Source organism: Barbus barbus, assembly GCF_936440315.1.
Source record: "Barbus barbus genome assembly, chromosome: 23".
Classification (NCBI taxonomy): Eukaryota; Metazoa; Chordata; class Actinopteri; order Cypriniformes; family Cyprinidae; genus Barbus; species Barbus barbus.
The window spans coordinates 15,075,519-15,098,228 of NC_136751.1; the positions used below are offsets into that span (position 1 = coordinate 15,075,519).

The 22,710-nt window shown below is 37.7% G+C and overlaps 1 protein-coding gene across 1 annotated transcript; it reads left to right on the top strand.

The window, feature by feature from the left end:
- Positions 1 to 1,338: 1,338 nt before the first annotated feature.
- Positions 1,339 to 22,128, top strand: LOC306842675 (tetratricopeptide repeat protein 9A-like; the record flags this gene model as incomplete). The annotated part of the gene is made up of 3 exons (XM_079373678.1): positions 1,339 to 1,780; positions 20,985 to 21,167; positions 22,034 to 22,128. The coding sequence occupies 3 exons, from the start codon at positions 1,339 to 1,341 to the stop codon at positions 22,126 to 22,128; spliced, it is 720 nt and encodes a 239-aa protein (XP_079229804.1).
- Between the last annotated feature and the right edge of the window lie 582 nt (positions 22,129 to 22,710).

The window sequence follows — 22,710 nt, forward strand, 5'->3', positions numbered from 1 at the left end:
TCTAGTAAATGACACAGATGGTGAGGACTACACAAGCCCTTATGTCTCCAGTGTTGCAGTACACTGAGCGATTTGTAAGAGGATCTCAGCAGTTCATCACTGTTCAACATTTGCCTCTTCATGCTGACTCTGTTTTTTCTGTTAGGCTGTATTATTAATTTAGCCTAGATATAGTATGTATCTGCATTACAATTTATAACCACACCGAAAAGATTTATTTGTGCTTTTATGTTGCTATTAACTTAATACATGAAAGAAAACAAAGTAATAGTATCTTTTTAATAAACACTTCTGGATAATGTTATCGCTTGCATTTGATTAATGATCTTAATCTTAACAAACCATCCTGGTCAGCATTATGCAAATTAGTATATAATCTCTTCACCTTTCTTCAGATTTAAGGTAATATTTCACCCCAAAAATTAAAATTTGCTGAAAATTCTACACAATTTTAATGGATTTGAGTTGTGTGGGTTACTTGTGGATTTATTTAATTTTTTTTATGTTTTTATAAAATGTAATGCGACATTTTTCCAAATCTGTTCCAATGAAGATGGCCTAAGGGAGTGAATTTTCAACAAATTCATTTTTTCAGTTCCAGCTCCGGGAAAATTAGTCATTCAAGCTCCCAGGGAGATTATTTCCACTTTGATCTGGAAGCTAATTTTAGGTCAAATTTTACATGCTTCATGCATGTCTTTTTGTCCTTTCCTGGCCCCAGCTGGTGTGAACCAGCAACAAACCACTTACCAGCTTGTCATATCATCTCAAAGGGGTTAAGCTAATTTGATTTATTTTAAAATGGTAGCTGATCAACCAGCTAATGATCATCTTAGACCAGCCACCATGTTCCAAAACACATCTACCAGATAAAGCTGGATTTCTCAACAGGGATTCCACACAGTGCCGCGGTAATTACCTCGCCTGTGCTTCTTAATGATAATGACGTAAAGATGACCAGCCTTTGCATAATTTATTCATATTTGGCTTCACGACGTTTGGAGATTTACCGCTGCTCTTTAATGTAATCGTGATCCACCAGTAGCAGCAGCATCTCACGTTTAATTCCTTCCCATAATGCCTAGCGCTAGTGCTCGTTTGCGCTGTCTGTGGTGCTGAAGCTGCTCTCGCCGGCGGCAAGAGTCCTCCTGCTCCAGCATCACCTCCGTGCAAAGGCGTGCAACGAGAGACAGCTGCGATCACCTGTTTGAGTCTGTTCTTTGTCTCTTTTAACGCGTTTTAATAGTCTTGAATCTTCAGTGTTGTGTTTAGCTCCCCCTGGAACATACTCTCCGGTCGCGCTTGTTTTTTTCGGTTCCCGTTTGGCTCGCATCCTTTATGCACAGCACGCTGCTCCAGCCCTTAAAGAGAACACAGGCAACACAGCATGGCTTCCTGAGCGAGATGGAAGCGAAGCAGCACTCGATCAAGAGCCTGAAAAGCTATCCGGAGGCTGGGGGCCGGAGTCTGGCGGCGGCGGCGGGTGGGGACGGCGGAGGTGGAGGGTATCGCGTCGGCGGCGCGGAGATGGAGATGGAGGCGAAAATACAGAAAGCGATCGACTTCAAACTGGAGGGTCACCGATGCTACAAGGAGAAGAAATTCCGGGAAGCTATTGGGAAGTATCACAGGGCGCTGCTGCAGTTGAAAGGGATCCATGTCGTCGACGGGACCACCGGATCCGAGGTGAACCTCCTGAACCAACCCGCGGCCAAGCTGACGGAAGAGCAGCGGCGAGCGGTGGAGAGCACCGAGATCGAATGCTACGACAGTCTGACAGGTGAGACTCCTGAGGCTATACATAGGTTCCTAAGAAAAAGCTTTAATATAAATAGACTAATTCCGCAGCAAGAAAACGATTGTGTTTTTATGAAGACAACACTGAAAACAATCAATCAAGCCATCGTTTGTGCTTAACAACCAGTTTGGCCTTCATTGTTCCTGAGCCAGTGGGATTCATCCAGTGCCATAATAAGCCAAGTTCATTTAATGTCACGTTGTGATTATTTGAGAGCGCGAGAAGATTACACGTAACACGCAAACTAGTTTTTTTTTTATTACGTAGCTTACTAGTAAGCGCACTAATCACTTTATTTCATGTTTTATTTGCCTTTCAAGTTCTAGGTGAGGTGAGGTAAAGGTTGAAGTATTAGTCCCAACAAGGATGACTAGCCAACTTAAAACGGTTACAGAAATATAGCTAGTTTTGTTCGTAAACGGATTCCGTCGGGAATTTACTTGGGTTGTTTTCGCATTAGCGAGTTTCAATTGTTGTGAAAATAACGTGTTAACATTACTCAAAGACTTTAACGCTTTGTTCTACAAAATAATCACTGAACGCCATACCTCTGACATAAAAGCTGACTATATCAACGTTTGTTTGTGTGGATAGGAAATTTAGAATTTCCCCTCTAACCATATAAAGGCATATATATATATATATATATATATATATATATATATATATATATAAGGCTACAACAAATGTTAGATTCGTTATGCACATGAACTCCTATCATTGTTGTATTTGTTGGCTTTATGTAAAAACGTGTTATCAACTTGTTTTCGTAACACAACAGCTTCAAATTTGAAGCTTACTGGAATTTTAAATACAAAGCGAGCAGAAACATGATATCTTCTAAATCAAAGTCTAATGAGTATCATTTTATTATGGCTATGTTTAGTCAATACATACAACACATCCAAGCATTTATTCCATCTCCAGTCTTTAAATTACAAACACTATGTGATTATAGGCCAAACACTATGTGATTATTTCCCAAATGCCATTTGTTGAAAACTCTGTTAGTTTAGTTGTCAATAAACAGGGGATAACATAAAAAGGATCACAGATGCTAACTGTGTTTGCTCATTTGAAGAATATTGGTTAATACTCATGCACATCTGCTTGAGCTGGATGGGTGCGATGCCTGGTGTTCATAGCCTTTGATGTCTCTGGTGGTCTCGCATGGTGGCCGATTTGAGGTTAGGCTTGAATGTCACAAATGTGGCAAACACTTAAGGCCCTCTGGGGGAAGCATTAAGGCGTGAAAAAGAGAGAATGGTACATTTCACCAGTGCGGTCACCGCTGCAAAATTTCCATTTGTTTAAAATTCCCTCCCACAGTCACCTTCCTTTGTTTGTCCTCCTGCAGTCATAATTTATAATATATAGAGAACTTACATAAATGCTTATATAAAGATGCATTTTATAGTTACATACAGTGTTTAGGGCCTCTGAGGGTTGAGATGCATGGAGGATGCAGACGGAGTTTCGTCCCTCGTCTGGGTTTTGTCAACACTGTACTTTCTTTTCCTCTGGTTTGGATGACTTTAGATATCAAAGACTCATTCTCAAAGACTCAGGTTCTCATCTGGTGATGTGTTGCCACAGTATTTGATCCATAACACAACTGACTTTCTATGCAAAAACTGCTTGCTGTATTGTGCCTACATGGCGTTCTGTTTCCAACAATCACGTGACAATTAGCCCATTGCTTGTGTGCTGTCACTGGCCTCAGCGATTGTACTGGGTGGTGTGGTTTGCCAAGTATAAGGAGTGATGGGGAGGGAGGGAGCAAATAGAATAGCCTACTGTGGTGATCTGAATCTGTTGTGTGTGTGTATGTGAGGTAAAGGGCCTTCTAAACTGGGTTTGTTCTGTATTGTTCAACTTCAGCCAGCCACAGCAACTTCTGTGCACTCTTTTACAAAGCCTGCTGAGTCGTCTCTAGTGAACACACAGAGTCTTGGCTCAGCAAGGTGTCATAAGTCAGTCTTGACAGGACAAGAGACCATACAATATGCTACGTCTGGAGCTCAACTGAAAGAGGAAGATATCAAAACATGCAAAGAGATGTGAGAGCTAGCTTGCAAAAAAGTATAGGCTTAAAGCTTTTGTATTGTTTACATGATAAACAAAAATCAAGAAATACTTGTGCCAAGTACAATTACCTAAATCTGTCTGAACCGCAAGATGATGAATGGTTTATTTGCCATCCTTATAACACCATAAGCCGTGCATTCCCAAGAGGACAGGACAGCATTTCTAAGTGGGTTATGCCTACATTTGGTCAACTTTTTTTTGGTAGTGCAGTTACGCAAGATACAGAGAAACTCTTTTTCAGCACACTCCTTAGACTAGCTGTTGTTTGCTTTTTAATCTCACTGAAGCTAGAAAATAAGAACAAATAATGTTTACAATGTCATATAGCTATTAGTTTACTTCATCTACTCCCAACAGCCAAGAGTATTCATTAGACTAACATGCTCTTCAGTAGTGTATGGTGGGAAGAGTGCACGTTTGTTTAATGTGTTGTGATTTATATTGCATTCTGTCAAACCACCGTTCGCTCGAGGCAGTGCCAGATATAAGCGCTGAAACTGAGAGCTTGTGAATTCACTGCGGCATAAAATCAACACCATGTAATTTTAGCACATTTCAAGCTGTAATATCAGAGACAATAATGCTAATGCAAACAGAATGAAGCTGTTTGGATAAGCTTTTATTTTATTACTCACAAACCCAGCTGTTGTGTTTTTATTAAGCTCATGTTTCGACACATTTTCATTTCAATCGGTATTTTTACTGTGTTTTCCAGAAGAAGAAAAAATCTAAGCATCTTTAAACAAGATACATTTTCTTGAAAAGCAAAATTGCATAACATAATTTTTCAGAGAATAAGTTTGGGTTCAGTAATATTATGTAATATTATAAAGAAGTCTCATGCTCACCAAGACTGCATTTATTTGATCCAAAATACAGTATAAATTGTAAGATTATGAAATGTAATTATAATTAAAATATTAAAATAACTGTTTCATTTTAATACAATATTATATACAATAATGTATTTATAATAAAATATAATTTATTCCATTGATGACGAAGCTGAATTTTCAGCAGCCATTACTCCAATTTTCAGTTTCACACGATCCTTCAGAAATCATTAATATGTTATTTATTATTATTATTATTGTTAAATTAAATGTGCTGCCTAATATTTTTGTGGAAACTGTGAAACTTTTTTTTTTTCAGGATTTTTGATAAACGTTTAGGTTTTTTGTTTATTTATTTTAAATCTTTACTGTTACTATTGATCAGTTTAATGATCAAGTTTAGGTTTTTTCTGAGAATATCACTTATGCATAAAAATTCAAGTGGGTGTTTAAAATCTATTTACTTGGTTTAGTTAATTGTACAGATATGTATTAAATTTGTATTGTTTTAAGTTGTTTTAAACCAAACAACTTTTTGTGAGTGTTACACTTAATGGTATGCTTGAATTTTTATTACTTTACAAATAAAAATGCTCAGGTATTCTTTTCATCAGAAGGCTTGGGGAAATCATGGGAATCATGTCTCTATATAATGCTCACTGACCTTTTGTTCTCACATTACAACAGACAGCGACAGTCAATGAACTTCTCAACCCTGATGTCCAATTAGAAGAGGCCGTATTAAAATGAAATCAAGACTTTCTCTCTGTATTCCTCTCTTTGCTTGCCTGACTCTGGAGAGTCCAGATAGGGGTTGCATTACATTCATCAACTCAAGGAAACGTCCTTATCGCTGTCCCAAAAGCCAAACGCTTAAAAAGGAAAGAAATATTAAAGACGCTTTTTTCATCTGCCAGATCTCTCTGTCTGGAAGACTTTCTGATGTGCATGAGGTATGAATGCAAGGTGAAGAGTACATGAAATGTGACGGAGCGAGGTGTCTGTGTTAATTATCATGGTGGTTGGCCAGCAGAGGCAGCTGGTGCCAGGCCCGCAGATGGCATGGCATAGCCATAGGGTTCCTCTGGGCACAGGCTTTACTTACTGTACAGTACACTGTATTATGTTATAGCGGCCTGGGGGGATGGAGGAGAAAATGAGAGAGATCACAAAGTACTGGTTCAGACAGGTTTGGCAGGGTGTATGTGTTCGTGGATATTCAGAGAGACTGAATGTCTGCTTAAATCTTCTGGGTCTGTAGAACCTGAACATGTTGTTTAGGTCCCTCTACACTGTAATGCTGAAGTTTTGGGTCATTTTTCCTTGTAAAAAGATGAATGGCCACCAAAGCTAAGAATGCATCTATAAGAACTGCTGTCATTGCAGTTAGGGAAGTACTAGGAGCTCTTCAGTCAGCCACTGAAGTTACATGGCTAATATTAAAATTTTGATGGCTTGCTTTGAAAGCATATTTCTAATAGATATTTGCTTGTCCAAACTAAGATACCGACTTCAGAAGCGCAAACTTGCACTTATATAGATAAATAAGCAATCAGTGGGCTACTGGCAACTTTATTTAAATGATCTGATCTTGATTGACATCTCAGATGAGCTCTGCTACTCAGTCTATGGAATAATTATTACTTTGTATTAAATGATAATATCAAAGATATCTGAGAGAAAATAAAACTGGCTTGATATTAGGTCTAAATGCCAAATCAATGTGGAACATCTACAGGCCACACGACTAGAATCAAGGTGAAGATTTGGTTCAAGAATATTATAAATAATACAATTTGACTGTATGGTCTAGTAAGTTCACATCAGCATAAGCTACACATTAATGCATTAATTATATGAATAATATAAGCAATATACAAGATAAACTACAGCTAAAAAGTCTGATCATTTAAAGATAACCAAGGCTGCATTTATTTGATATAGCAGAGGAAAACTGTTTGAATTGTGAAATATTATTACAATTTCTATTTTAATATATTTTCAAATGTAATTTTATCCCTGAAATTCCAACAGCCATTGCTCCATTCCTCATCCTACAAATCATGCTGATTTGGTGCTCAACAAACATTTCTCATTATTATCAAAGTTGAAATCAGTTGTGCTGCTTAATATTTTTGTATAGCAATTTTTTGGATCCTTCGATTAAATATAAAATTCAAAAGGACTTCATTTATTTGAAACTGAAATCTTTTGTCACATTATAAATGTCTCACTTTTGATTAATGCATCCTCGCTGAACAAAAGTATAGCTAGTTGTAGATATGCAGCATCTGTTCATGCACTACTCTCATGAAACCTCTTGTGTTCAAGAACATCCTAGCATATCTATAACAGGACATGTTACAAAGCACTTTTATACTGCTGCAGATTTATATCCTGTTGTAAGCACATCATAAAAACAAAAAACTCTCCTGTAAGGACCTAAGCAACTCCCGGCAATGTCTTATGATGCTGAGTCATGTACTGATGGGTGTTTGCGAGAGAGAGAGAGAGAGCGAGAGAGGGTGAGAGGAAGCACACCCCTGTGCGTCAACACAGTGCTAGTCCTCCCTCAAGAAAATCTCTCTAAGGGCCACTTAAGATTTCTCCTGACCTGAAATGCTTCTGTGTAAAGGCCTTATTGTAAACAGTTTAGCGGAGTGGTGTAGTGTCTCAAAATTAAAGGCATAGTTCAACTAAAAATGAAAATTCTGTCATTATTTGCTCACCCTCAGTGAGAGATTTTCTTGGTGATATTGTATTTTAATGTTGGACGCTTTTTCTCATGCATTGCTGTTGTTTTGGGGAAGCTCTGCACCTAGAAAGCCTACATGTGAGCTTGCACATGTTTATGTGTGAATCTGTTTTAAATAAAATAGGTTTGAGCTCCAGATGGTTGTAGTGATGCTGACAGCAGCACACAGCTCCAGATGCAACCTTTTGTGTGCAGGGTTTAAAATGAAAACCCTGGAAAAGTCTGGTGTTGCATTTTTACTTCAGCGAGACAGGATTTTCCTTTTTAAAAAAGTATGTTGAAAGTGGTGTAGGGAATTAATGGTTTATGTAAAAATATTTGATATCAGAGAAAATAAATGTTCTGTCGTCATATATTCACCCTTATTTAGTTCCAAACCTGTATGAATGTCTTTCCTCTGATTTTACTAGCTTTACAATACAATTATACTGGCTTCTGGTTCCATGCATTTACACTGACTGGGGGACTGAAGCATTCAAGCTTCAAAAAGGGCAAAAAATAAGTCATGAAAGTGGTTCAAAACTAATCTGCAGTCATACAAATGCTTTGGGTAATATTGTTAGTAAATGACGTATGCACGTAGCTTTATAACGTTAAGGTTGAACCACTAATATCACATGGACTATTTTAACAATGTCCTTACTACCTTTCTGGGTGTTGAACATGTCAGTTCCGTTGCTGTCTATCCAGGGTCAGAAAGCTTTCAGATTTCGGCTTTTGCATCAAAAATAGATTTTTTGATGAACGAAGGTCTTACAGGTTTGGAACGACATGAGGGTGAGTAATTAATGACAGAATTTTCATTTTTGGGTGAACTATCGCTTTCAATTTCAGCCTGTTTCTCAGAAAATGATCTCATGGCTTCAGAAGACTTGGAATATGGTGCATGATTCAATTGGTATTATATATTTTGAGATGTTTTTATAGTGATTTGTGTCCTTTTTGCAGCTTGAACACTTCAGTCCTCTAGGGCTGCAACTAACGATTATTTTGATAATCGATTAGTTGGCCGATTATTCTTTCGATTAATCGGATTAAAAAAATATTGACCAAAAAAAACACTATTCCACATTCTGCCCAATGTCCTTCAAACAAACATGACAACTGAATGCTATGAAATCATACAGTGCTTAATTTATTAGACCACTTATCATAATAAAGAGAAAACATATTTTAGAAATTTGTCAAAAATTTGTTTAAATTTAAAAATGTTATTGTCATTTATTGGACATAATAATAAAAAAATGTCCTCATAACAGCTTGCATTCTTGCTGGTATTATGTACTTTTTGACTGCAATTGGGTATCGCGAAAAAAAAAATACTCAAATAAAAAATACAAAAAAAAAATAAGTGCTCTGGTTTTCTTTCATAGATAACAGCAATAATGATATTATAGCATTAAAAATAGCCTACTACTGTTACTAAAGAGCTTACACATATTGGAGTACTAACCAGTACAGAAAGCCGAAAAATGATTTTGGTTATCACCAATACTGTTACTTTAGAGCAGCAGTGGCACAAACCTTACATAAACACATTGTTAAAAAACTTACATAAATTTGTTAAGCATTGTAAAAATTGAATATAGTTTAAACCTCTATTAAAAATTAAAATAATAAAGATAAAGACGAATAAAAACACAAACTCAGTGTTAACCAACAGGTAAGAGTAATGTTCTGCAGGAACTACTTTGATCACAGTCACCTCGTCATTTCTTTATCCTGTAAAAGGCCGTTATGGAGCGTCTCATGTTTATATTCAGACAGACAATTACACGCTGTTATCCCTTTAAAGTTCCTACTCTCATAAAATATTCGCACTGCATGTTGACTTTTAAACCTTAAATTAACTTTCAACAACAGATAATTCAGCACAATGGATATGTTTGCGCTGAAAAGCCTATTAATTGTCTCCCTCTCTACTGTGTTCTGTCCGTCTGACGCGCGTGCGCGCGCCCGCCGCGCCGGCGCTCATTCGGTATTTTAAACTTAACACAGACTGTCAGGACGGACCTTTATGCAAAAATGGAAATGCTCGCGTGAATTTGTGGCATTTATAGATAAGGATATGACCGTAAACTGAACGTTTTTGCGCTGAGGACGCACACGCATCTGTCAAAGCGCCTGACAGGGCAAGCCATTACTCTTATGCATTAACTTAAAGCTTAAAATAAAGAATTATCATGTTTTGGGCAGCTTGGATCACGTGCTTCTCCGGCAGAATCTCATTCTGTTTCCTCCACTATTTTTAGATGCATTTTGTCCATAGAAATGCATTATTCAGTGCCGTAATTTGACTAACCAGCTGAAGTTGGACGTGCACTGTGGGCAGACCCGATTAATCGTTAATGAGAATCGTTGTCGATGATTTTCATAATCGATAATAATCGATTTTATCGATTAGTTGTTGCAGCTATAGTCCTCATTTATTATAACCATGTAAAACACAACCCAATCTCAATTAACAAACACAAATATTTTTGTGTTTTGGCATATTTGTGGCAAATTTGGATGATTTGAGTTGTGAAAACTGAAGCTTGAATATCCACTCCTAAACCTAACCCTCAGTGAGGTGCAAGCAGATTGTATGAAAACATATGAGTTTGTACATATTCATATGAATTTGTCACCAAAATGTAAAGTGCTGTATAGTTACAGTTTACCATTAGAGTGTGGGAAAACAGCATCCAGTACAAACTTCAGGATTTCTCCTTTTGCATTCCATGAAAGAGATGAAGTCCGACCAGTAATGCAAATAATGACAAAACTTTGGCCAAACTATTCCTTCAGTGTAAACTTGCTGCGGCCTATAGCTATTTTCAGTGGACTTGACAAGATGTCACTCACTGTAATCCAAACTGCCAAGGACATTGTTGCGCCAAGAATATTTTAAGATCTTTGGAAGCTGGCCAGCATGATGCTCTTGAGAACTTCTCAATTTAGAAATATGACTGCAACAAAACATTCAGAAAAAACAAGCATTTATTTCTAGAAATCTACTTAAATCCAAGTAACAGTGAACATACAGGATGTTCTAATTCCTGCTGCTTGAACTGTCAACAGAGTTGTTAACAAAAGTGTAATTATGCTGTTTTCAGTGGAGGAGCCAATGTTCCCCTGCTTAGTCCAAAAGCAAAAAGCTGTTGTCGTCTGGTGGTGTTTGTCCTCTGAGCGTGAGCTGTGTGCGACCGCTGTAGGGGGCCGTACCGCTGATGCACCGTTGGCCATTTCTAGGATGCAAAGTCATTCAGGGACAGTCGACAACCCTCCTCATTAACTTCAACACTACGGGTCAGCGACAACCGCCTGGAGATGTCCAAGTGAAAACCTCCATGTGTTGTGGTCATGAATTCTCAAATTATTCTGTCATTTTATTTTTTCCCCTTTATTATTTTATATAATTTTTTTTTCCATTATTTGATATTATTTTGCAGTGTACAAAATGATGTATAATGTCCAGATTTTAGCACTTTGTGAAAAGTTTGTCCCAAAAAATCATTGATAAAAAAAAAAGTATTGTGACCTCTCTAAGGATCTATATCATCTAGCTCTTTCTGCTGTTATGCATATTCATCAAATCTCTGTTAATGCCCATGTCTAAGTGGAGTTACATTGGTGATGTTTCCATACAGTCATAATGGTTTACTGAAACCTCTGGTCCTAAGTGCATCGCTTAAGGGTTTTAACTGGGAATCCAGCCGGCCGCAGTCTGCTCATCATCCTCTAGCCTCAGCATCAAAATTCAATTACTGAATCAAAAAAAAAAAAAACAATCTCTGCACATTTTAAATCACAGGCATTCGATCAAGTGTTCATACAGGGATGTTTTGATTACTGTCAGCATGTGCATATGGTGTTTGAGGGCTTAATGGGAGGGAGCTGCAGGGATACCCCATTAATATTTCATCCTCTCTTAAACATGCTCAACGATTCTCTCTTTGCTGAGGTTCAGCAGCTTGCGAGCAGATCTGACTGAGTAATCTAACCTTTTTCTCGCCGCAATCCATGTTGCACTGTGGGTAATCCATGCAGATAGGACAGTGGATATTGATGACTGTGAGGGCTTTGAGGTAAGAAGAGTGAAACATTGCAGTCTGTACACTGTCTGTTGCAGCATTAGATCAGTGGCAAGTGCTTTTTTATTTATAATTAAGGTGGCAAGCGCATTCTCTTTCCAGAGAGCATTTTTACATGTCCCAATAGACCAAAAAAAAGAAGAATACACCCCTGTGGAGAAGATGAGTCATAATATTTTTGGTCAATTTTCTATTAGACTATTTAATACAAATATCTGCAAAATGTGTATTTTATCAGCTAGAGATGACAAAAATGGCGGTAATTTTCTTCATTAATGTGAAATAAGAATCTGAGATGGTTGTTGTTTTTTTTCTTATTAGGTTTAAAACTGCAAAGTCATATATGCTGTCAGCTCCCCCGGCGTACATGTGCATGGTGTGGTGAACAAGGCTGTCGTTCTGTGATTACAGATGGTCAGAGGGAGAGAAAGGCTCAGGGAAAAGATGAAAGGGGGGAAGGGGTGGTAAGCAAAATATGGTGAGTGGGCCTCATCGAGTCCCTTTAGAGAACAGCTCAGCGTTCAGTGCATGACTGCAGGCTTCACCATCACCCACTCTAGCAATCAGTATCACTTCAGCCCCTTAATAAAGGGGCTCCCTCCAAACCCCACCCCTTCCAGGAGTAAAATCATATTCATTTTCTCCAAATAGATTTTTAATGATATCAACGTTTCAACACAGGCTTGGCAGCTCTGAGATGAGACCTTGAGACCTTTGCTCATCTTCGAAACCCAAATTATGATATTTATTCTTGAAGAAATCTGAGAGCTTTCTGATCCTGGATAGACAGCAATGCAACTACCACGTTCAAAGCCCAGAAAAGTAGTAAGGACATCATTAAAATAGTCCATGTGACATCAGTGGTTCAACCTTAATTTTATGAATACTTTTTGCGCGCAAAGAAAAATTGTTGACTTTATTCAACAATTTCTTCTCTTCCTTGTCAATCTTCAACAAGAGTACCATGAAAATCATGTTTACTAGCCTAATTCTAGGTAGAAGACTACATTACCCATAATCCATGAATAGAGATCCACCAATCAGAAAAGTTATTGTTTCCATGGAAATGTGCACAGCAACAAAAGAGCTCAGCAGAGACCTCCCACACTCATGTGTGATATAAGTCTCCCTGCCCAAATTTTCCATTTCTTTCTTTCTTTTTGTATTTGAATATAAATTTTAACTATTGTGGCGGGAGGAGCAAAGTACGACAGACACAGTGGGTGTGGCGTCAAGCCTCGGAGAGGTTTTTATTAAACAAATAAAGGGGAAAAATAAAGTGTCCAGGGAAAATAAAGTGTCCAAAGGAATGGGGAACCTGGTGTCCTCGCTGTGCCGCGGGGCTAGTGAAGGAGGGTAGTGTTCGTCAGGGAAGGGGCGGAGTCCGGTGGCCGCACGCGCTCCCCTCTCGGGGCCGGGAGCGAGTGGCGGCGGCGTCTCTTGCGCGGCTTCGTCCATCTCCTGGGTTCCCGGCGCTTCTGGGGGACTCGACGGCCCGGCATCCTGGCCCGTCAGCCGCCTAACGGGTGCGGCAGTCCTCCTCGACGCTCCCTTCCTGCACTCACGAGGACACCAGCGTGCATGCACGGGGAAGAGACCGGTCTACCGAGGAGAGGCGCCGCCAGCCCTATAGGTGTTCAGCGCCCCTCCTCTCTCACACACCCACTCCCGTCGGGAGCCTGGTGAAGGGCGGCGAATACGGGACGGGGTGGTGATGATGGACAGGGGGGAGGCAGCCGACTCGTCACACTATATTGTATTTTATACTTACAATCAATGACTGTGAGTCATTGCATACGGAGTCCGTAATTTTCACATGCGTTTTTTTCCGCATTCCTCATCCTTTCCTTCCATCCCATCAAAATGCATGCTGTGGATGCGAAAACGCAGAAAATCGAACCTGATCTGAATTTTTTAATGACGGACAAAAGTTTTGGAGGCAATGTGTAAACGTGATTTCAGACTCGGTGTGCAATGACCTTAACGTAAAAAAAAAAGACAGGTCTACTATGAACTCCAAGGTTATCACTCGATTGTATGCTTTTTTTGAAGCCATCTTCCATATTTCAAATTAGTTTTCATGTTTAACTGTGTAATTCCTTGTGAAAGACTACATTTCCCATGATTCTGCAAAAAATCTCAACCAATCAGAAAACTGCGATTAAACAAATCATGCCATAAGATTCATAAATATTTGTATGTATATTAATATTTAGCAGTAAACATTAAATGTTATTTCTATATACACAATTAAAAAAACTGTAAATCAAACGTTTTATATTTGTTTGTCATTCACAATGCTTTATGGGATTGTAGTTCTTTAACAATGCCTTTTTTTAATCACTATTGGAAAAATGAATGGGGAAAATACTTCCAGAACCAAGACCACTGAAAAAGTGGGCAAGCACTGTTGCGCTCCATTGCGAAATCACAAATTGATTGTAATTGGCTAGTTTTCTGGTTGATTATCCCCTCACTCTTTATTTGTCATTTATAGAGCCTTGCTGCTGTTCCAAAAATAGATGTGATTTCTCAGGAAACCTGCTTCAGTGATATCTGTCAGGTAGTATGCCTGTTATGTGTGTAATTTAGCTTACAGCACCTATAACCTGTTAGAAACTTATTACATAATGTGAATATAATAAGAACAAAGACAAAAAAGGGAAGATGATTTTGTAGGCAATATGATGAATGAAGAAGGGTAAAGTGACTACGCAGTTACTAAACTCGGAAAGGAAATGAGATTCATACAAAATTAATGGGTCATTTACTCCTAATCAGAAATGGTGAGCTAAAGACGAGAAGCCGAGGGGGCAGGGATGGATGGGAAGAAAAAGAGCCACCGGCGGCTGCTAAGTCTCAGGGCCTCATGATTTAGGGCAGCCTTCCTCTTAGCTTCCTTCAAGCCACAGTGCACTGACTGACAAGGCCATTATCAACAGGCTTCAGTGCAAGAGAGAGGAACTAGCACTTCGCAGTAACTAATGTTTTAATTATACATGTGAGCTCAGGGTCCCTCAGCCTTGTTAAATAAGACTGAAAACCAGCTTAAGCGCATCTGCTGCTAAACTATTCTGAGACCTGCTATTGTTGCTTTTAATGCAGGCTGTTACTGCTTCCTGTTGGGGGTGATATGTTTTGTTTGCTGAGGGTTGAGTGACTGCCTTATTGAAAACTGCATGAAGCGGGAAGCTTATACTGCTGTGTTTTATATGATATTGATATAATGTGATAAAAAATTAGTATACAAACAAACGTATCACGCTAAATTGGATAAAATGAGTCATGTATTTATCATTGCACTGTAAACTGTGAACATATTACCACGTAATGTCATATGTGGTTGCTTATGCTGACTAGATGTGACTAGAACACTAGATGAGATGGAGAGGAGGTTAGGGTTGGGTGTTACATGTAGTCTCAGCCTCAGTATATTCTTGATCTGACAAGCTTTATTGTGATTGGCTGTCTTTATGTAACTTCCGGTATATTATGTACTTCTGGAAATTCATGAGTTGGAACTTGAATTGAAAGGATAGGAAGCGGTATCTATCTATCGTTTGTTTGTTCGTTCATTCTATTGTTCTATCGTTCATTCGTTCTATCGTTCGTTCGCTCTATCTGAGATATAACGGTATGAAAATTTCTTATCACGTTTATAGTGACCAAAATTATCATGGTTATCAGTAGTATCACGGTATTGTTCAAATGTGCTGGAAATGTTTAAAAAGTAACGACACAAATTGTTTCCCAAAGTTTTATATTTAAAATCAACAAACAACAAATAAAATGACTTTTTGTTTGCATAAACAAAAACAATAACATTACCAATGATGTCCAGATTTTAAATGACAACATGACTGACAACAGTTTATCTAATAATATACGAAATGTTCATATAAAAAGTTTAAATCTTCATAAAATGGTAAACCTCACATTTCAGCTTTTAAATAAGGAAAAGGGTTAAGTAAAATTATAATTAAGAAATGATTATAGCCTATGTATTTTTTCTGCTCCATAAATAATTCTAGATACCTTATGCAAATTGTTTAAATGTGTAGAATCCACTTAAGCTTGTTTTTCATCTATCTATCTATCTATCTATCTATCTATCTATCTATCTATCTATCTATCTATCTATCTATCTATCTATCTGTCTATCTGTCTATCTGTCCGTACGTTCGTCTATTTACCATCTGTCTGTCCATCTATCTATCCATCCATTTACTATCCATCTATCCATCTATCCATCTATCCATCTATCCATCTATCATCTATCCATCTATCCATCTATCTATCGATCGTTCTATCGATCGTTCTATCGATCTATCGTTCTATCGTTCTATCTATCGTTCTATCTATCTATCGTTCTATCGTTCTATCTATCTATCATTCTATCTATCTATCTATCTATCGTTCTATCTATCTATCGTTCTATCTATCTATCGTTCTATCTATCTATCTATCTATCGTTCTATCGTTCTAACGTTCTATCGTTCTAACGTTCTATCTATCTATCTATCTATCGTTCTATCTATTGTTCTATCTAGTATAGTCACAGTTCAACATTTGTTCAAATGTTAGTTTTTGTTCAGAACAAGTTGTGGTGTGGAACAGACTTTTGCTGTTGAGTCAGAGGTCTGGCTTTGTGAGAGTAGGTGTTAAGCAGTGGTGTAGGTGGAGGGGAAAATCAAGACGAGGTCGGTGTTCGGGTGAGTAACGACACAGTGGGAAGGGAGGTGTCATTCAGACTGATGGGTCCCTGCATCAACCATTAAGCATCAAGAGAACTAATTACCATCAGAGTGACAGCAGGGTAATCACCACAAACCAACACCGCTTTAAATTAGCTCCACTCCCCTAACCTGATGCTGTCAGCCCTGCACCTGTCAAAAGAGCAGCGCCCCTGAGAGAGCTAAAGGGACAGAGAAAAAGCACAGAGAGGGAGAGAAGATAATAAGGAGTGTAGAAAGAGAGAGGGAGTGATCCAGTCCGCTGGAGATAGATGTTCCGGGAGGAGGCCGTTTGAAATCGATTGCCCTCAAGTTCTCACTCCCTCTACTCTGCCTCACTTTTTTGCTATTCTCTGTGCTTCACAAACCACAATCCGTTCTCTTCTTGCTTTGCTAATTTATATTGCTTTCTAACATTTGCATCTACTAACTGGTAGCTGATCTGGAAAAAAAGCTGCTTATTTTGTTTTTCTTCTTAGGTGAAGGTGTAAATAATATGAGGGGAATCCTGAACATTTGTTAACCACTCCTAACTATTGCTTCTCTTTTTCTACATAATGATACAAAATAATAATGTTACAATTTTATATAATTATTTTTAATGTTAATATTAAAATGTAACATGATTTGTGATGCATTTTTAAGATTCTTTGATTAACAGAAAGTTTCAAAGAACAGCATTCATTTGAAATAGAAATCTTATACATTATAACACATACTATCACTCTTTTGGTCAGTTTAATGCATCCTTGCTATATAAAATTACTAATTTAGTATAGGATATTTTAAGCTGAGGCATAAGGACATATTTCAGTTTTGGCAGTGCAGTTCATTACTCATTACTGACTGAATTTGCAGCTTTTGAATATGCAAATGAGACACAACTGAATTTTTTTTTGCAAACCAAGGAAAAAGTGGTGAATGCAAATAGTTTACCCAAAAATGTGAAATGACAAAATGTTCATTTTGAGGTTCATCTGGGTTCTTAGCACAAAAATCAATCTTTTGAAAGCTAATGAACCACACAAGAGAACTGACACGTCTCTATGTCAGTATATAGCAGAGCAGATATATTTAGCTTCGTGAAGGGTGACAAATCTATTAAACCCCCTCAGTGAAGTTGGATCATCTCAAGATGGACCCTGTTAGTCTCTGCCCTGCTCAGATGACCAGCTCTGGCTTTCTAGCTGTGCTCTTAGCAATTATGTTCTCATATAACTATGATGCAGCATAAAGTGCATCGGGTCCATTAATATGTGATGCCATCATTATTACAAGCATAGAGCCACTCAACAGATACTTAAGTGCAGTATCCACAATGCCACGCCTTGTGTGAGGAATCAGTCTGCAGGATTTGTGTGTTTGTGTGTGTGAGCCTGTAGGTGTGTTGTGGAGAGAGAGAGAGAAAGATCAGGATAGGAGCCATTAGACCATTATTGCCTGAAACTGTATACACTGAGAGCTTGCCAGGGTTCCAGTTGCTCAGAATGAAGATGGACAGGACGCTCGATGAGCGCGATTGTGGTGCTGTGCTGAAAGGCAGTTTCTCTCTCTCCCGTCCCAGACGAAATGAGACAGGCAAGCCCAGTTAATCACAAAACAGAGATCAAAAAGTTAGGATGCATGAAATGACATCAGGAGAAGGCTTTGTGTTGTCTTAGAAGGAAATTAAATACAAACCAAACACCCAATGTTATTGTACTGCAGGACAATTCTTCTATTTATGAGGGTTTTTTTTCTTTCCTGAAATTTTAGACAGTGTTATCTTTTATTGGGAAAAGGGAGAAAAGAGAAACCAGAGGGAAATTATAACAATGGTTGGAGAGAAAGGAAGCCAAACTCTCTAGTCGGAATGAAATTTCAGTTATAATGAACTAATTTAGATAAGATGATTCCTCTCGCAGCTTTTCATTTGTCACCTAATCATCGTTTATCTCACTTCTGCTCTTGTTAGTTGGTGCTTCTGTCTTTATAACCTTCATTAGGTTGAGCAGACCATGTTTTTTCCCTTTCCTCCACTGACTATATGTGTCTGACTTAACAGCTGTTTGAGAAGTCAGCAGATGTTTGCTTTAGTTTATGTCTGTACAGCAGCACACGGCCTTCCTTTTATGAGCCATCTCAGTTTTCTGGTGTTTATGTCATGATTTTCCCAGCATGCCCACAGACCCTAGGGCTTTGATAATGCTGTTGAGGAATACAAAGGTTTCTGGATGTCTTTGATGGTTGATAGTTTTTCATGTAGTACATTGTTCTCATCCTGTTTCTCCAGAATTCCCTTACTTTTAAAATTATTATATTATATTTTATTTAATTAAATGATTTATTAACTTGGCTTACTTGGCTGTTGGTAGATTTAGGGACTGACACAAACTGTGAATCGGCCGGTTGAACATGGTTCTATAACTTAATGAATCATCCTGGCACATATATTGGTCTGTCACTCATTTTTCATTTATTTGTGATTTTTATAGATGGTTGTGTTTGTTTACTGCCAATGTGACACTTTGAATGCTGTGTAGAGTTTGTGTGGTGAAAAATGGCCTTGTAGTAGAGTATGAATTTGTGGTGGACTGATCTTTTTGTTTTTTTTTGTCTCTGCCACTGACGTCTTGCCTTGTGCCGATACCCCTGACTCATGATTTCCACAGAGGTGTCAGCGACAGGCTGATGGTTGGAGGAGCTTAACAGCAAAGGACAGAGGAAGGTTGTGGATATAAAGCAGCAGCTTTTGTCAGTGTATTTGGTGGTCAGCAGGCTGTCAACTGCACAGACAGACATTAACCTTGGCAGAGGTCAGACCTCTGCCAGTCAGACCGGGTCAAGATTGGTGCCGCACTGATGCAGTAAACGGGTATTGAGCTAGATCATATTTAGAAGATATAGTGGGGACACAGATTTTCACTTTACTTTGATGTTTGAAGATGGTTGGAATTAAACATTCTAACCAACCTAAATAGCATAAAAACATACCACATAAATACAAATCCATTAAAATAGAATTAAATAAAATAGAAATACAAATTTTATATTAATTTATTTATTTACAATACCATTCTAAAAGCTGGGCCAGTATATTTTATTATTTTTTTAATAATACTTTTATTCAGCAAGGATACATTAAATTGATCAAAAGTGACAGTAAAGACATTTACAATGTTACAAATCTTCCAAAAATTGTAGCATGGTTTCCACAAAAATATTAAGCAGCACAACTATAAATATAACTATAACTTTTCAACTACACTGTAACAAAAAAAAACACAAATTGAGCCAACTTAAATTTTTAAGGCAACCAGCTTCAGCAGATTTTTGAGTTCTCAACTTATTTTTGTAGGAGATTCTCAACTTTTTGTTGTATAAACTTAAAACAACAAGTTCAGATGACTCAAAAAGCTGCTGAAGCTGGTTGCCTTAAAAATTTTAAGTGGGCTCAACTTTTTCTTTTTTACAGTGTATAATAAGAAATGAGCACCAAATTAGCAATTTAGAAGGATTTCTAAAGACTGGAGTAATGACCAACTTTGCCATCATTGTAATACATTTTAAAATAGCCTATATTAAAATAGAAACCAGTAATTTAAAATTGTAATAATATTTGACAATATTCACAATATATTTGATTAAATAAATAAATGCAGCATTGGTGAGCATAAGAGATTTCTTTAAAAAACAACAACAACTCTTAAACAACTCTTGCCAACCTTTCAGTCTTACATCATTCCTTCATTCAGCCAGTGCATAATAATGTAAAAGGTGAATTCAGTTCATAATCAGAAAACTGCGGAGAAGTGAGGTTATGCAAGTGCTTAAATGATGAGTTGAATTGCAGACAGTCCTAAACGCCTGAAGATTCCAGACACACTCCACATACACACACTACAACCAGTAAGCTCAAATTGAAATATGAAATTGAGTTTCCCAGCCCCAACCATCAGTGTCCAGCCATGTCATCTGCTGTTGGAATAAATAACCCTGATTGGACGAGGGGTTGACATGAACCAGCTGCCTAGCAGGCACCGCAGTAATTAATTTGCCTTGCAGATGTTCTTTCAGGGCCAATGCATCTAATTAGCTGCAGCTTTTTTTGAACCAAAGACCTCCATATTTAATTCATTCAGTGAAATATGGATGTGGAAAATTTTCATATTATTATCTGTCATTAGCCATTATAATTTCAAAATCCTGTATACTTTTTAATCAAAGTGGAAGTATTATAGCACACACTATAGCACACTAAATTATACACACACACACACACCTTTAAACATTCATCTCTTTTTTTCGATAAAGCATGCGCATTTTCAGACACATCTTCTAAGCATCAGTTTTAGATTAGGATGTGTCTCGTTGGTTTATTTTCTCTTTAGACAGCAGATAAAACAATTAATCTGTGTCACTGAGCCTAGGGTGGCTAAAAGATGCAATTAGGCCTTCACTTGCTAATGTGGTTATCCGAGACAATAGCATTAAAAACTGCTGTTCTCAGACCTTCAGTGCAACTGATGATTTCGAGAAAACATACTGTCCCTTTTTCAACTTTATCTATCAGTCCAGGGCTTTGAAGACCAGTATATTTCATGGCTATTTTTACTCCCTTCTCCCTAGCTGTTCATTGATTTATTCATTTTAGCTGTTTTATTGTTTTGTCCTGTCCTTTTGACTGTACTAATTCCTCTCCTCTTTTTTTCTCCTGCATAGCGTGCTTGCTGCAGTCGGAGCTGGTGAATTATGAGCGGGTTAAGGAATACTGTTTGAAGGTACTCGGACACCAGCAGGATCACTTTAAGGCCATGTACCGTGCTGGGATTGCCTTCTACCACCTGGGAGACTACGAGTGTGCCCTGCGTTACCTACGCGACGCCAAGTGTCGTGAACCCACAGGTAGCTTCATTATCATACACAGTAGTGCTTCTCAAATGGTTTTACTTTCATGTTCCAGATTTTACAATTGACCTAAGCAATAACTTAAGTAGTTTCTTAGGGATTCACAGATATTAAAATTCTGTCCGATACTGCTAATCTGATAATTATCTTCATGTTATGTCTGATATTGTCTATTTTGTCTAAATAAATATTAAAATCAATTGTTTTAAATCAATTGTTTTTTTCTTAGTGAATTTAGACAAAAAAAATTATGTGTAACAACATAAATAATGGATATTTATTTTAAAACTTCTTAAAAGATGACTGTTATAAGGCATTATATTAATTATCAATATATTTTTATTATAGAAATGATTATAGAACTTATTATATTATTATTTATTAGACTAGTAAATTATTAATATATTTATTAATATAAACCCAGTATTATTTTAGCATTATTTATGTAATATTATAGTATTAATTCATATTTTGAATGAGCTTTTATTGTTATTTCCCATTTTCATTTTAATTTAGGTTTAGGTTTTAGCATTGTTATCTGCTTTTGTCATTTTATTAGTCTTTTATTTCTATATAGTTTGGATTTATTTTTATTTCAGTTTTACTAATTTAGAACTTAATTCACTTAATAAATAAACATTTCTGATTATTGTTTCAGTTTTTGATCTATATATATTAGCTTTATTTTAATAACATTGCCGCGATTCAACAGCTGAGAATCATAATATGTAAACCATTTAGCTGTATTTATGTTATGTTGATGTGATCTAACGAGGCAAGTTTTAGTCTTATGCTGGTGTCTTTATTTCTTTCTCCCTTTGCTCTTCTTATGTTCTTATATACTTCATCCTCTCTCTATCCAGACACAAACGTGCTGCGATACATCCAGCTGACAGAGATGAAGATGAGTAAGACCGGTCAGCATGTGCGTGAGAGTGGGAAAGAGTCATTGGGTTAATTCGGCCCGACACAACCCCCCCCCCCCCCCCCCCCCCCTCCATGTCACACCCTAACCCTGATAGAAAACCTCTCTTCTCGAGTCTCTCCCCTTTTCCCCACAATTCCCCCCATCCCTTGGACAAACATGTGCTTCGTCCCTTTCTAAAAGCGGACTCGAAACGGGCACAGCTACAGCACAGCACCCTCGCTCTGAGATTTCTCTGTCCCTTTAAATCCAACGTCCCCGGTGCTTTTCATTTCCCAGGTATTGAAAAATTGACTGATGAACAAAGAACATGAAGACGGAAAAAGAAGAAATGCTCTATTATAATGATATATACAATGGGGCTCTGGCATTACAAAATAAAATTACATGATCGAATGAGGATATTAAAATGTTTTGAGTGGCAGAACTGAATCTTTTAGTAGAGAATAGAGTGAAAGCACACGATTCAAAGCCACATTTAAGCGCAGAAGATGAAGGTCAACGATTAGGCTAGTGACCTTTGAACTCACTCTGATCCATTGAGATCCACTCTCTCAATACAGAAGAGAAGCAGAGAGGTCGATGTTCAGTTCACGCTCACCTGCCAACGCCTGT